This window comes from Giraffa tippelskirchi, chromosome 10 (genome assembly GCF_054371585.1).
Source record: "Giraffa tippelskirchi isolate mGirTip1 chromosome 10, T2T-mGirTip1v1.2.pri, whole genome shotgun sequence".
In the NCBI taxonomy this organism is placed as follows: Eukaryota; Metazoa; Chordata; class Mammalia; order Artiodactyla; family Giraffidae; genus Giraffa; species Giraffa tippelskirchi.
In genome coordinates this window covers 63,080,538-63,096,529 of record NC_137284.1, presented here as the reverse complement: position 1 = coordinate 63,096,529, position 15,992 = coordinate 63,080,538, and the positions used below count along the sequence as shown (strand labels likewise).

The window sequence follows — 15,992 nt, the reverse complement described above, 5'->3', positions numbered from 1 at the left end:
GGGGAGCCTGGTGGGCTGCCATCTGTGGGGTCGCACAGAGTCGGACACGACTGAAGTGACTTAGCAGCAGCAGCTAGTGAGTTTCAGTGTATAAGTCTCTCCTTTAGCTTCAGGCCAAAGGGTAAGAAATTGGGTTTGAAAAAAATATGTGGAACTGAGAATAGAATATAATAAAAGGAAACACAGGTTCTTTTCTTCCCTCTACTATATGCACATTCCCTAAGAGCAAAGATAAGTGAACGAGCTTATCTTTATGTGGTCTTACTTTGCAAGACTGTACAAATGTGCTTTGTTATACTTTATAAATGAAAAACATCAGATACTTCCTCCAACTATGCCTTCTAATATGGTATTCTACTTTTCCTTTTTAATTAGGGAACTCCTGGGTACAAGGGTGAGAAGGTAAGTTGGTAACAACAAATAGAATTTCATAAAGAAAAACAGAAACTTAACTGTATTTATATATTCCTGTGTGTGTGTTAGTCGCTTAGTCATGTCTGATTCTTTGTGACCCCATGAACTGTAGCCCAACAGGCTCCTCTGTCCATGGGATTCTCCAGGTGAGAATACTGGAGTAGGTTGCCATTTCCTTCTCCAGGGAATCTCCTCAACCCAGGGATCGAACCCAGGTCTCCTGTATTGCAGGCAGATGCTTTACTGTCTGTGCCACTAGGGAAGCCCATTTATATACTTAATAAAAGTTATTTTCGCTTATTTTTGGAAGTCTGGATTCTTGCATTCCTAAGTACATTTTTAACTCTGTTAACATAAAATAATAATGGAACTTAAGATATGGGTATATGCTATAAAGAATGGAAGGTGGCCCAAGATTCCTGAGATCAGAATCCAGTCTCTCTTAGCCCTGCAAATATGAATTGTTTTCAATAGAGAATCCTGACTTTTACAGCCATGCATCTTAAGTATCCAGCCCAAAAGTTTCTATATACAAAAGGATACAGCAATACTACAATTAGGCTAGTGCCTTGACACTTAGCTTCCTATGAAATGTAGACATAAGACCCTCTACTGGGGGAAAGAGGATGGATCATCCTGCTTAAGCAGTAAAGAACTACTTATTTCATTTAGTCAGTCATCTAGGTAAAGCTTGCAGGAGGAGTGAATTTGACAAACAAAGGTTATGAGTTGTTACATTATTTTATGATTATTTGAAAATTACAAATTATGACATCAAACTGATTCAAAAGAAGTGAATGTGGTAGACTGGAGCTCAGGAATCTTTGAGTGTTCAGTTGTTCATTCCTAAGTTTATGCTGCTATTATTATATGCTCTCCATGGTCAAATAAGCTATTTAAAATCAGAACATATTGCTATCATTCATTCTGTCCTAAAACCCTCCGACCTGGGCAAGTGAAAGTGTTAGTTGCTCAGTCATGTCTGACTCTCTGCAACCCCATGACTATAGCCCACCAGGCTCCTTTGTCCAAGGAATTCTCCAGGCAAGGATACTAGAGTGGGTAGCCAGGGGATCTTCTGTAGCCACGGGCTCTTGCCGATCCAGGGATCGAACCTGGGTGCCCCACATTGCAGGCAGATTCTTTACCATCTGAGTCACCAGGGAAGTCCAAGGCCTATATTACAGGGTCCTTTTCTGGGTCCCCTCCAACCTCCTCCCTCATGATGGAACCAGGAGTCTGCAGGGTGAGAGGTCCATGCCCCCTTCTCCTGGATCATACTTTGGGTAACTAACACCCTAGAAACACCCTGCAAAATGGCCTGAGCCTGCTTCAAAGGCTCACACAAACCTCTTTCCCATGTCCATCGTCTTCCTAGCCCTGAGGGAAATCAAATGGAAGCTTTGTTGGGGCAGCAGGGGCCCATGGAGGGGGCTTTGTTATGCTGCTTGGGGCACCTTCACAGGCACACACTCATAGCTTCTTTTGCTGTGGGAGTAGCTGGAGATGGGAAGTGAAGTGGGAGCTGGGCTGTAGGCCATGGGCATAAGCCTCCCACGTGGACTTCCGAGGAATTCCAAAACTTCTTTAACTTTTTACTCCTTTTGTAGGTTCATTTGTCAAGAAAGGAAGTTAGAACAGTCCTAGTTTATTAGCTTGACTTGTAACTTTCAGCTACTTAGATATATGGTATGTGGGCCTCTGCCTGTACTCTTGCCCCAGGGCCCTTGTAAACATTAGAGTTAAACCTGCATACAAGCAACTAAATATATTCCTAAACTGGAAATGTTAGGCCGTAAAGGGCAAGAGTGTAAGAAATGCCATGATTCTGTACTTGGCCATGAGAACACGGACGACTCAATATCTTAGAATGTCTGTTTTTTCATCTGTATAGAAGTGGATCAATGCAGGCCTCCCTAATTTACCAGGCTTTCTTGGTGGTTCAGTGGTAAAAAAATCCACCTGCCAATGCAGGGGATATGGGTTGGATTCCTGGGTCGGGAAGATCCCCTGGAGAAGGACATGGCAACCCACTCCACTATTATTGCCTGGGAAATTCCATGAACAGAGGAGTCTGGTGGGCTACAGTCCATGGGGTCTCAAAAGAGTCAGGCATGGCTTATGACTAAACAAATAATTTACAGGGTGATTGGAAAGTCAAATAATAATGGATGTGAAAATGTACTGTAAATTATTAGCTGGTCTATAAATATATGGTTCTATTATAAAGAGACAGGGAATAAATGAAAGTATGAGAAAGAAAGTTTCATGATTGTAAGTAATTGTCCTAAATGGGCTTCCCTGGTGACTCAGATGGTAAAGAACCTGTCTGCCAATGCAGGAGGTGTAATACATGTGGGTTGGATACCTGGGTCGGGAAGATCCCCTGGAATAGGAACTGGCAACCTACTCCAGTATTCTTGCCTGGAGAATCCCATGGACAGAGGAACCTGGTGGGTTACAGTTCATGGGGTCGCAAAGAGTCAGAAATGGCTGAGCGAGCAACACTAACTAAATTGTCCTAAATATATAGAGCTGAAGAAAATTCTCCATGGTGCCATCTTGATTTATACAATATGTTAATTATCAACACCAGGAAACTCTCTGTATTTTTGAAAAGATTCACTTAAACTTCTGGAGAATAATAAGTTCATTGGAGGGGCCCTTGTTTGGAAAACACAAGATGTCAGAGTGAAAGGACCCTGAATTATCCACATTCAAGCCAGAATTTCACCAGGAGAAGTGGCATCAGAAATTGGAGGCTGGGAACAGAGCTAATTTGTTCAGAGTTTTCTGAAGTGCTTGCTCTCAGGAACTTTGTAACTGTGACCATTCCACAGGGATTACTGAGCCCACCAAAGAAGAAAATGCCTTTGCAGAGCAAATAACATGAGTACAGCATTTTCATTGAATCTGCCCCTAAACCAATGCTGCCTCTCAGGACCCTATAGCTAACAAATCTGTCTGGACAAATGGAATGTGAGTTTTTAGCCAAAGAAATTTTGAGTGTATTTACAGTACTTTTCTGTTTTATATTTTGGTGGTTGACTCACTTTATTTCCACTCATATTTATTTCCACTCATTTTACTCCACAACAATAAATTAATTGCTTTCTAATTGATTTTTCAAGAGTGATTTTCCATTTGCATTGAGAAATAAATGTTCAGCTTGTTTTCAGGGAAAGCTCAGTTTTTCCTGGGTCAGGCTGACTCACAATATGATGGGGAGAGAGGACAGATTGCTTCTGAATAGAGGCATAGTTGGATCTAAAAATTGTACCTCCCTCTTGCCTGCTGCAGATGCTAGCAATATCCCAGGCAGAACCCCAGGCAGAAGTGTCAGGTTAGTGGAGAGTAACTTGCAGACCATGGCAGCATGCCCTGTTCAGCGCTGGGTGGTTGAGGAAGAACACGGACTTGGGTGTCTAAGAGACTCAAGATTGTGGTCATGAACAAGCTGCTTAATCTGCCTGAGCCTCATTTTCCTTGTGATGAATGGAGACATATATGCCTTGCAAGGCTGTTGTGGGAATCAGCAATAACATCAAGACATTTTGGCACACACTCTGCATCCATAATTGGTGGTCACAATTATCATTTCTTTTCTTAGAGCAAAGTGTGGTTGGCAGGTTGGCTGTCAATCAGCAAACTGTTGCTATTTTGTGATGAGCTGAAGCTTGCAGCAGAATATAAATCCACTGTATCACTAAACGTCCTGTTTAGCTTAGCTGACATTTTTCATAGCAAGATTTCCTTAATGAAGGAAGCAGGGCAGTGACGTGCGTGTTAGCACAAGTTGCTTACGTCATTGTGTATTAGCAGTTCAAGACGCATGCTCTAGAGCAGCATAGAGATAATAAAACAGCAGCAGAAATAGAAGCTAGTAGTGAGGGCACTGGCTTAGGGGTCATTGGCTGCCATGGACATTGATGTAAATCATTTAACCTCCCCAACAGAACTGCCTTCTCTTAAAAATATGAATTGCTTAGAGGCTCAGAATAAATAAATATATATGTGAACACACTTTGAAAATTCTAACTTTAGTTGTTTTTCTAATTGACTTTGTTACTTTTAAATTCTAATTATTAAAAGTCTTAGAAGTCTGATATAACAGATTAGTATTCAGAGGCCCCAGTTCTCATTCTATCTGAGCAAGTTACTTTTAAATCACAAATTTTCATTCTGTGAGACTGGGCTAATACTATCTACCTCAGACATGATTTACATTATTAAATGATTAAAGATTTACATCAGTGATTTAAATGATTTACATCAATGTCAGATTAACTGAGATAATGTCTATAAAATAATGCTAATAATAAACAGTAAAACATCATTTAAATGTTCATTTTTTCCCCATTAATATTTCAGGAAAGGCAGGACCGTAGGCTGAGGTGATGGAAAATACACAGCACACTTGCCAGCATGCCTGACTCTCTCTCTCTCTCTCTCACTGGAGACCCTGCTCATTCATCATGGCTGCCTTCTCTGTCAAGTCAGAACATGCTCTCAGAACCTTTTTCTCACAGATTTCTAGACAAACACTACTAACTGATCAAAGCTGGTGCTCAGGCCACAGCATGTGGTACTGTGGAAAGAACAGGGTCTCTGACTCTGAGTAGACCTGGTTTCAGATCTTCACTCTTCTTTACTAGCTCAATGATGGAGTGAAGTTATCTTATTGAGCTTAAGTTTCCTCATGTATAAAATAAGATGAAAGTGAAGGGGATTATGAGGTACAAACTGCCAGTTACAAAATAAATAAGTCACATGGATGTAATATTTAGCACAGGGAATATAGTCAATATTTTAGAATAACTTTGGATGGTGTGTAATCTATAAAAATGTTGAGTCACTATCTTGTACACTTGAAACTAATCTAATATTGCAAGTCAACTATACGTCAATTAAAAAAAGACATCTAAGGATCAAATTGCAAAAAAAAAAAAGGAATGGCAAAACTGATCTCATTGGGCTGTAATGTGGATTCAATTAAATCACATATATGCAAAGGGCATATAATATATGGTAGATGCTTATTAAGCCTTAGTTTCTTTCCTCTTAATTTAATCCATGTCTCAAAAATGTGAAGCCTCATTAGGTGGTATTACTAATTTGATTCTGTCAAGTTAGGAATGACTCAAGAATAAAATTTTTCAGAGTTCAGTGCCCAAACAACTCACAGTATTGAGGATAAAATTGTGTTTAATTCATCAGACTGCTAATGTCATAAGATTCTGCTGGGAATCTTATAAAAAGAATCCTAACACTGAATGACCGTCTTCTTTATCTTGTTTATTTTTTTATCTTCTTTATCTTTATCTTCTTTTTTATCTTTATCTTCTTTATCTTATTTATTTTTTAGGGTGAACGTGGAGAATGTGGTAAACCCGGAATAAAGGGTGACAAAGTAAGGAATATGCTTTTATTTTTTTTTTTATTTTATTTTATTTTTTTTTTTTTTGAAGAACCAAAATAATCAGTTTTATTAGATAATTCTAGGGAGTTGTACAGAGGTGCTCTCAAGAATATGGAAATAAAATAAAATATTGCATTCTCAGAACTAACATATACTCAAAAGATCAACAGAGAAATGAAAAGTCCCTTGAAAGAGACAGTGAGGCTCTCAACTAGAGAACATTCTTTCTCATCGGAATGAACTGATCAAAATGGGAACTGAATTAGCTAACTGTTGGCAACACCCGCTCGAATGCTATCTAGGACAGAAACGATTAGAATCATAGACACTTAAGTTTTCTGTCCGCACTGACAACATGTTGTTGTTGTTTAGTCACTCAGTCGTGTCTGACTCTTTGTGACCCTATGGACTGCAATTATGCCAGGCTTCCCTTTCCTTCACTATCTCCTGGAGTTTGCCAGACCTTATGTCCATTGAGTCAATGATGCCATCCAACAATCACATCCTCTGTTGACCCCTTTTCCGCCTGCCTTCAATCTTGCCCAGCATCAGGGTCTTTTCCAGTGAGTCAGCTCTTCGCATCAGGTGGCCAAAGTACTGGAGCTTTAGCTTCAGCATCAATATTCCAATGAATATTCAGGGTTGATTTCCTTCAGGATTGACTGGTTTGATCTTCTTGCTGTCCAAGGGGCTCTCAAGAGTCTTTTCCAACACTGCAGTTCAAAAGCACTCAGCCTTCTTTATGGTCCAATTCTCACATCTGTACATGACTACTGGAAAAAGTACAGCCTTGACTATACAGATAATTCTTAATTTAAAAAATAGTTGGCCCTGAACAATGCAGAATTCAGAGATGCCGATTTCTATGTGTAGTTGAAAATCCACATATTACCTTCACAGTTGGTGTTCTGTATCCACATGTTCAACCAACCATGGATCGAGTAGTACTATAGTATATATTTACTGAGAAAAAAATTCATGTATAAGTGGACCTGTGCAGTTTAAGCCCATGTTGTTTAAGGGTCAATTACACAAACAATTGGCTGTGTTAATCTGGCAGGTATTAAATCTCTGACATGAAAAATTCCTTTGTTTGATTCCACAATCAAAATGAATCTGATTTTGACATGGCTTCCCACAAAGATCTGACAATAAGGAGAAAATGTGCTGATAATATAGATAACATATATTTTGTTCTATGTATCCCAGGGACGGCAGAGCCTGGTGGGCTGCTGTTTATGGGGTCGCACAGAGTCGGACACGACTGAAGCAACTTAGCAGCAGCAGCAAACTTTTAACTTATCACTGTAAATTAAAAACCAGCATACTAGTTTTAATACATTGCTCTAATGAACTTGGATAATGTGAGTCAGTACCATGAAAGTTGGTTTGTTTACTCTTGTAGAGAAAAATGAAATTTCTGCATCAAGAACATTCAGATCATGGCATTTAATTAAAATAGCAAAAATAACAAATGCTCCTTTGTGAGGCCACGACAGAAAGCACAGCAAATAATGCAAACTGGCTCCCTCAACATCCTGCAAACTGTTTTATAGTTTCCTTCTCATACTATAGAGACTTAATTTGTGCAAAACAAATTAACAAATAACAACAAAAAAGTTTTTCTGATTCCTTTGCAGGGGGTCGGAGAGGGGGAATCTGTATGCAATCTGACTTACACAAGGCAACAACCCATATGACACTTAAAGCAGAAGTCACCAACATGTGACAGTGGGTGGCTACGTGTGGGCGAAAGGATTTTTTTTTTTTTTTAGTGCAATTATTATGACGGTTATAACAGTGGTTTAGACAGTAAAGAATCTGTTCATGATGCTGGAGACCTGGGTTCAATTCCTGAGTCAGGAAGATCCCCTGGAGAAGGAAATGGCAACTCACTCCAGTATTCTTGCCTAGAAAATGTTCCACAAAGGAGCAATACTTTCTCATAATATCTTTTCTGAATAAATTAGAGGCAGTATTTAGTTATCTGAAACAGAGAGAACCCTAACTAATACTCTGAAAGACCAGTACTTTTAATTTCTATAGTTCTAGCCTAATAATTTCAGTACCATCATTTTGATAATACCACCACCAATAGTAATGAGCTAACAGTTACTTCAGTGCTTACAAAATAATATCAAGCATTGTGACAAGTGATTTATAAACATTCTGATTAAATGTTCTATATTCTGTGAAAGATATCTCAGGAGAAGGACTACAAGGGACAAACTACAGCTTCACCATGAGCAGATACAAATCTTCTTATCAACCAATTTGCAAATGTGCTATTCTTAGAAATATGCAGACTGTAATAATATTTTAAAGAAGAACAATTAATCTTGGACAATTACTTTACCTTTTTGCTCTCTTCAACAATACAGTACCCTCAGCCTTTTTAAAGTAGATCACAGAACTCAAACTTGCAGTTCTAACAAAAGCAAATATAGCATAATAAAAAGATTGCTAAAAAGGTGCCCTTTGGCTATAATTTGGCTAGAAAAGTTATTGCACCTGAAGATTGATCTCTGCTTCATAAAAGGTTAGGCACGAGCAGTAATGTCGATCTGAGTCAATATCTGTCAGGACCACCACAAAAAACGTTGGCTGCTTCCTCTCTCTGGACAGCTGCCATCCGCCAGGCTGACAAAACAATTCAATTCCCTGTGGAAAAGGTGTATCATCCCAGTCCTTCTGTGGAAATCTCTGGATTATTTTCCCCAGACCTGCTCCTGACCCTGGCTTCTCGTGGTCGTAGCCGACTACGATGAAGTAGTCGGCCAGCCTGGCCATGGCCTCCGCCGCCGCGCCCGAGAAGCAGGTGCCCGTCGCCGCCCTCGCCGCCGCCGCCCACCGGGCCCGGGAGGGCTCAGCATTTTCCCTGCAGCAGCAGTAGCGGCAGCGGCGGCACTTCAGCCATGTTTGACAACCGAGGCGCGCTCCGGAATATGCTTTTAAAATGCTAACAGCTGTGATCTCTTTGGGGCTGAGTTTCCTTAAGAGGAAATCCTGGGAAGCATGTTGCTCTCACTACTGGAATTAGAGAGCCACCCGTTCAATTTTCACATCTGTGAAATATGAAGCAGAAAACAAAGCCACCCCTAACGTTAGCTAGTGGAGCCCCCACATGCCTCTGCGGCACCCTGACCTTTGAGACCAGGCCCACTAAATGTTATGGTAAAAGAGTAATTTAACTGGAAAAGTCAGTTCAAGATCCAATTGGGTCAAAGTGGGATAGTTTTCCAGATGTAAATTAAACCCTGAGAACAAGCACCTTCCAAAATAGAATGAAGAACTCTATGAAATAAGTTAATGAACTACTTTTCAATAATATGGAAGAACTAGACATAGGGGTTTGAAACTGAAAATGCAGGCAATCACAAATAACTGAGTAGTTATTTACCTTTCATTAGAAAATAAATATGAATAAAATATGTAAACTGGAGACAGTACTAAAATGTCAAGGAGTTCCTTAATGGACCAGAAATACGTAGAGAATGTATTTGAAACATGATAAAGGATCCAAAAAAGTACAGAGTGAAAGTAAATAGTTTTCATTATAGTTAAGAACTGTTAACAGCATGCCACTAACATAATAAAGTGTTTCAATATCCATCTTTTAATTATGGGAAAAGTCAAGGAGAGAAAATGAGGCAGAAGGTAAGAAGAAAAGGAGAAAATAGTGACCCTGGCCTATTAACTAAACACTTTAAATAACTTGAGGCTTTCTGAAAGCTTTTAAACTACTGTAGAGTTAAAGGACAGGTGAATCTGAAAAATGTAGGCTTGGTAATTATCTCTGGGAAAAATGAAAGGTGTGATAATGAATGGATTCTTCCCAGAGAATAACTGAAAATGGAAGATGGACATGGACTTGAAAATACTGAAGAAGGGACACACAGAACAGAAATGAAAGTCAAACAATAACTGGAAAAACTATGTGAAATAAAAATGGCTGATGAAGATTTAAAATAGTTCATTGACTAAGATGCCAGGGATTGTTAAATGTCCTATTATTTTCAGTGCTAGAAAGAAAGAAAAGTACTGACAATTATAAATGTAAGATGAGATTGATTGTATAATGTATTCCAATATCAGAGATGTAAAAATCTGAAAAAAGGCATGTCTAAAGTCAAAGAAATACAGTCTTTGACATGATGAGTTTATGCAAGTTTACATGTAAAATGTACAAAGAACAGGAAAAAACATAAAAGAGAAAATATAAATGGATAATAAATGAATGCATAAGCAGTCAGATAAGTAAAATTTAAAACATTAAAATATTTTAACAATAAAATATTAAAAATATAAAATAATATATAATTCTCAGTATTGATGGGGATTCTATAAAATGAAGATGTAGTCTCTCTATTCAGGTAGTGAGAATGGAAATCTGAACACACTTTATGGAGGAAACGTTCCTTTATCTTTCCATATGTGGTGAGACAAAAGAAAGTGCGAGAGAGCCTTAAATGTGCTTATAGGCTCTGTGCCAATCATCATCTTCTAGGAAATTATCCTTAGGGATAAATCAGAAGTTGAACAAAGATTTATACACAAAGATATTCACTATAATATTGCTAATGACAGAAATCATTGGAAACAACTTAAATGTCAAAACTAGGAAAACGAGTAATTATAATTATGATAGATTCACATTCTTAGATATTATTCAGTTTACTAAGAGTTTTTAATGACATGCAAAATATTTTTGATAGAATGGAAGACCAGATAAGTAGGACACAAAATTGGATATACATTTTCATCAAATTATTTAAAGAAAAAAATCTATTGGGAACAATATTGTATGAAAATATGCCTCAAATGTTAACAGCAGTTGCCTCTGTGTGATTGTTGTCCATTAATTTACTTTTTTCTATAATTGTCACGGTATAACTATTATAAACAGGTTACATTTTGGTAATCAAAAAAAAGTACAAATCTGAGAAAAGTGAAACTAGATTATACTCTTATAAAAAGAAACTTTAAAGGGCTTCCTAGTTAACAGACATATTGAAATATTTTGTTAGAAGAATATTGAGTATAAACTGTGTTTTGCCAAGTTCCATGTCCTGAAGATGGGGAAGAGAGTGATGTATACATTGTGGAAACTCACTTAATTTAACTGATATTGCCTTGTTGGAAGAATACAGTATTCCACAAAGTTTACTGCTTTCTAAGAATTCTTAAGAAATACATTTTCAAAATTCTGATCAAAATGTCAAATATATATAGGCAAAGACTTAATCCAAAATTGTGGTTTCATGGAGTTTGTTACTAAAGGAAAGCTGGAACCCAAGGTGGCTTGTTAATAAGGATTGTTTTGTTAACAATGAATCTGATGTTTGGAAAACCTGGGAAGACTGGCCATTACTGAGAATAAAGTCCCTTCTGTGCCACCTAAGATCACTGCAAACTAAATAGATAGTATCTTACTATCTATTTTATTTCACAGGGATCCCCAGGGCCAAATGGACCAAAGGGACCCAGAGGAATTCAGGTAAGGGAGTGAAAACCAAATCTAAGTCTGTATTAGAATCATCTAGGAAGCTTTTAAAATCCCTTTGCCCACTTGTACCCTCTACCAATTCAGTCAGAAGATTCCCAAGTAATTACAGTGTGAAACAAAGTTTGAAAACTGATGCTCTAATATTTTGAATAACTAATCCAGGCTCCCTCAAGATAGTTACCAACAGGTGAGTCTACTTAGTGAGTAGCTAAAGAATAACACGTTAAAAAAAAAAATTAGAGTCTAGGAAGAAAAAAGCATAATGTCAAAGCAGTTGAAAACAAAATGTACCTATGTTTGCACTGCTGCTGGAAAAGCTATGCATTTTATCTATTTCAGCGTTTGTATTGTTCCATCATATGTAGTCACTGCTCAATAACATGCAATGATTCTTTAAGACATTTATTTTAGACTTATCCCAGAGATTCCAGAAAATTATTTGAATCAGTTTTTTCCCGTCTGGGGACTTGCCTTGTCTAAACTTGTAATGGGAGGAGTATGTATATGTGTGAAGTGCTAATTTCAGCATTTCAAAAAGTCTACTGAAAATTATACCTTTACCCCAGTTTCCTAGAGGGTGACTTGTTAACCATCATCTTCTTTGTTCTGGTCTGGAACTGTGTCAGGGCAGGGCAGTAACTGATTATTATCAAAGGGTCACTGGACACTCCAATTTTCAGTTATATGCCTTGGATATTAATACATATTTTTAAAAGTTGTTGTTTTATCAAAACCTTTCCAGAAAGTGGTCCAGCACAGGAATAACACTGGAAGCACAGGTTTAGAAAATGAACAGCTCATCAATAAATGTTCGCTCTCAGCTATGTGTTTGGCACAGGGAATTTTATCTCATCCCATTTCTCCATGTGTGTAACCTTCACTTAACTCTGAGTCAGACAGTCTTGACTTCTAACTCCAGGATCTCTAGGGACCCTCATGAATGATTCATTCCTCGTTGGCCTTTTGTACGCAGAACTAATTCTTGGTTTTCATCCTGGAGCAGGGCATTGCTGGACCTCCTGGGGATCCAGGCCCAAAGGGATTTCAAGGCAATAAGGTAATCATACCCCTCGGTTATAGACAGGCAGAGTGCCTTTCCCCTATTGACCTATGGTGATACATGTTTTTATTAAGCAGGAGTCCGTGGATTCTTTGAGGATGAATCTTTGGGAAAACGTAATAATCTGCAGGTGTTACACAGAATCATGTTTAAGTCTATGTAGGAAGCTAGCGTCATAGTTTTTCATTTGTTATTATTATATTACTCAAAGGGGCATTATTAAATGTAAGCCATTATCCAGATGGAGAAGGCAATGGCGACCCACTGCAGTACTCTTGCCTGGAAAATCCCATGAATGGAGGAGCCTGGTACGCTACAGTCCATGGGGTCGCGAAGAGTCGGACATCACTGAGCGACTTCATTTTCACTTTTCACTTTCATGCATTGGAGAAGGAAACGGCAACCCATTCCAGTGTTCTTGCCTGGAGAATCCCAGGGATGGGGAGCCTGGTGGGCTGCCATCTATGGCATCGCACAGAGTTGGACACAACTGAAGCGACTTAGCAGCAGCAGCAGCAGCATTATACAGAATTTCTGCAGTGTTTCTGTCTTACTCCTGCCTTTCAGTCATCTTATGACTCACTGGAAACTGAAAAGTAGTAATAAATAACACAATTCAAATCACTCTATTGCCCACAGGTAATGTCAACTCAGTACACAATTGATAAGTGAAGGGGATTTATAACTTTCATATCAACAAAAATTAAGCTTTTTAATTGAAAGAGTGTAACCCTGGTGGCTCAGATGGTAAAGAATCTGCCTGCAATGCGGGAGACCAGGGTTCAATCCCTGGGTTGGGGTTGCAGGGAATGGCTACCCATTCCTCCATGGACAGAGGAGCTTGGTGGGCTACAGTCCATGGGGTCACAAAGAGTCGGACATGACTGAGCAACTAACACTTTCAATCTCAACTCTCAGTATCAGCCTTGTAATGTCATTCCACAGATAACCAGGCAAGACAGCCAGGGCGGGGTTGAATAAAAGTCAGATAGAACCAAAAGATGAGATAGAAGGGATCGTTAAAAGACCAGTTTATAAGATCCTGTTTTCCAATGAGAGTGGCCATTAATTTGCAGAAAACAGGCATTTTAGTGCCTTTTTAACTCTTCTCAATGCTTAGAAAATTTCACAGATACAGTAAATATCCAGTAAACGTTTTGAGTTAGTGACTGGAGATCCACAGAATTTGTGGTAGTAATAAGAGCAGATGATGCTGTCCCCAGAGGACCCTAGGTAAAGCCAGTCTTTTAAGGGTGCTCCTAAATTTAAGTCGTGGGGAGCCAGTGGGCTACTTGAATGTTCTTTTTTCAGAGAGAGGTAAGGGAAGGACACACATAGCATTTTTAATGAGATAATGACAATGCGTGATTTCCCAGGGCAGTTTTAATTGGCAAATTAAAACAGAATGAGCTTCTCAGCGGGCGTGTGCTTAAGCTTCATCTGGGGAAACTGTCTTTTCCAGTCCTTGCCTAGGATTAATTCTCTCTAGGGGAAAGAAATGGCTCTTTTGAATACTGAGTAGAACTTTTTTACAAAATTGCTTTGGCCATAGGTAAAAATCCTGCAGCCAAAATATATATATATATTGACATCCATACTTATTTCTTGGACTCTTTGGTCACCTAAGATGATAATTTTCACCTCTTCATGAAAAAGAGGCTTAAAATCAGGTATCAGATTTGAAGTTTGCAACAGTGATAGAATTATAGATATTTTGAGTCACAAGGGATATTAGAAATCATACCAGCCCAAAGCTGTCATTTTGGAAAATGAGAAATGAAGCCTGGAAGTCAGGGCATCTGTGGAGATGCTGGGCTGGGAGCCAGACATGCAACTTCAGGGGATGGCTGATGGCAGTTCATGTAATAACGTGATTGCTTGATCATGTCTCTTCATGTCTCATACAATTATTACTTAGAGTTTTCTTTTAAAATGAGTTTATTTCCACAGAATTTAGCTTTTAATTCTAACAAGGCATTAATTCTTAGAAAGAAAATACAATGAGTCAAGTATTTTGAGGCAGGCTGTAATTTTCTGACATAATAACACTTCATTCTTGACTTTCACAACATCGCCATAAGAGGAGTCATTTTTCCAACAGTAGCTGAGGACTTCAACTTTTCAAGGGCCTCTCTTTTAAAAATTTCTTTTTTCCCCCCTAAAATTGTGGTGAAGACATTTAATGTAAAATTATCACAGGTTTAAAATCACAAACTTCTTTGCCAATTGAAAAGATGTCAATACCTAGAGAATATTGGGGGTTGGAAGGGAGCGAGATGGGAGTGAGCTTCTCGTTTTTCTCCTAGTTATATTTTTGGCTTAGGGTCACAGATATAATGGTTTCTTGACTATTACTTGGAGACTATTAGTAACTCCTACTCCTCTTTCGATCTGTCAACCAGAGATGCATGTATATTCATTAACTGTCTTAGGTTTTATACATCTATTCTTGTCTTAAAAGTCAGATTTCAGGGAGTGATTTCATCTTGCATCCCAGAACATACTTCTAAATCTTAAAAACCTGATAAACTATTTTTTTCCTAATTTGGAAATAATGTTTTATAGTGACATTTCTTTTCCTCCATTACCATTTTATTACAAAATGGTTTTATGAAATTGCTATTGCAATTTTGCCCCCCCCAAATCTCTAAAATGCAGTAGTTCTGTATTTTCCAGTGGACACAGGGATGACTACTACTGTGAAGTTTCTATAATTATAGCATTATGGAGTATATATTTACTATGTGCAGATGCCATTCTAAATACCCTTTTAACAACACCGCCTTTGGAGGCATGACCTAGTCTTACCCCTATAGTACAGAATAGGCTACCATGGCACAGAGAGTGTAAGCAGTGAATTCAAGCCTACACAGATATGAAGGGACAGAACCAGGATACCAACCCAGTCAATCTGCTCTTAACCCCTATATTTTATATTTATTATATCTCCTTAGGAAAACCATTCAATTTCCTAGATAGCCAACCTGAGATAAATGTCTTTCTTTTGGGCAGCGTGGAAATCGCATGTCTCCCCTTCTAGTGTACTCTGGCTGGAAACAACAGTCTGTTGGGGCTTCCCTAGTAGCTCAGGCAGCAAAGAATCTGCCTGCAGTGCAGAAGACCTGGGTTTGATCCCTGGATTAGGAAGATGCCCTGGAGAAGGAAATGTCAACCCACTCCAGTATACTTGCCTGAAAAATCCCATGGACAGAGGAGCCTGGCTGGCTACAGTCAGACATGACTTGGTGACTAAACCACCACACCACAATAGTCTGTTGAGAGTACCTTTCTACTTGGTTATAATGTTGATATGAAAATGCAAGGAAAGAAGGAAAGGACACTCATGGGAAAAAGAAACCAGTAATGTGTGTTTTCAAATATTTTGTCTCTTATGAGACCTTAAAGTAGAAACCTTTGGACTTGTACCATTTGCAAAGATTCCATGGGAGTTTCTAGATGAGGCCTGTCTATGAATGTGAAATTATGAATAGTCTCTCTCATGAATGACAGTCCCGTTCTGTTGCTCCAGTGGTTGGGTTTTCTTCATCAAAGGCTTTACAGAAAAGGTGGCCAAAGAATAAAAGGAAAAAGTA

At 38.6% G+C, this 15,992-nt stretch overlaps 1 protein-coding gene across 3 annotated transcripts in view; it reads left to right on the top strand.

The window, feature by feature from the left end:
* Positions 1-15,992, top strand: part of COL28A1 (collagen type XXVIII alpha 1 chain) — a 179,204-nt gene that overhangs the window by 21,097 nt on the left and 142,115 nt on the right. For 2 of the 3 annotated variants that reach the window (XM_081531558.1, XM_081531557.1), the window contains exons 8-11: positions 376-402; positions 5,780-5,824; positions 11,286-11,330; positions 12,343-12,396. In XM_081531558.1, the coding sequence (XP_081387684.1) occupies positions 376-402; positions 5,780-5,824; positions 11,286-11,330; positions 12,343-12,396 (171 nt within the window). The remainder of the gene's footprint in view (positions 1-375; positions 403-5,779; positions 5,825-11,285; positions 11,331-12,342; positions 12,397-15,992) is intronic. The other variant, XM_081531559.1, reaches the window with a different exon arrangement.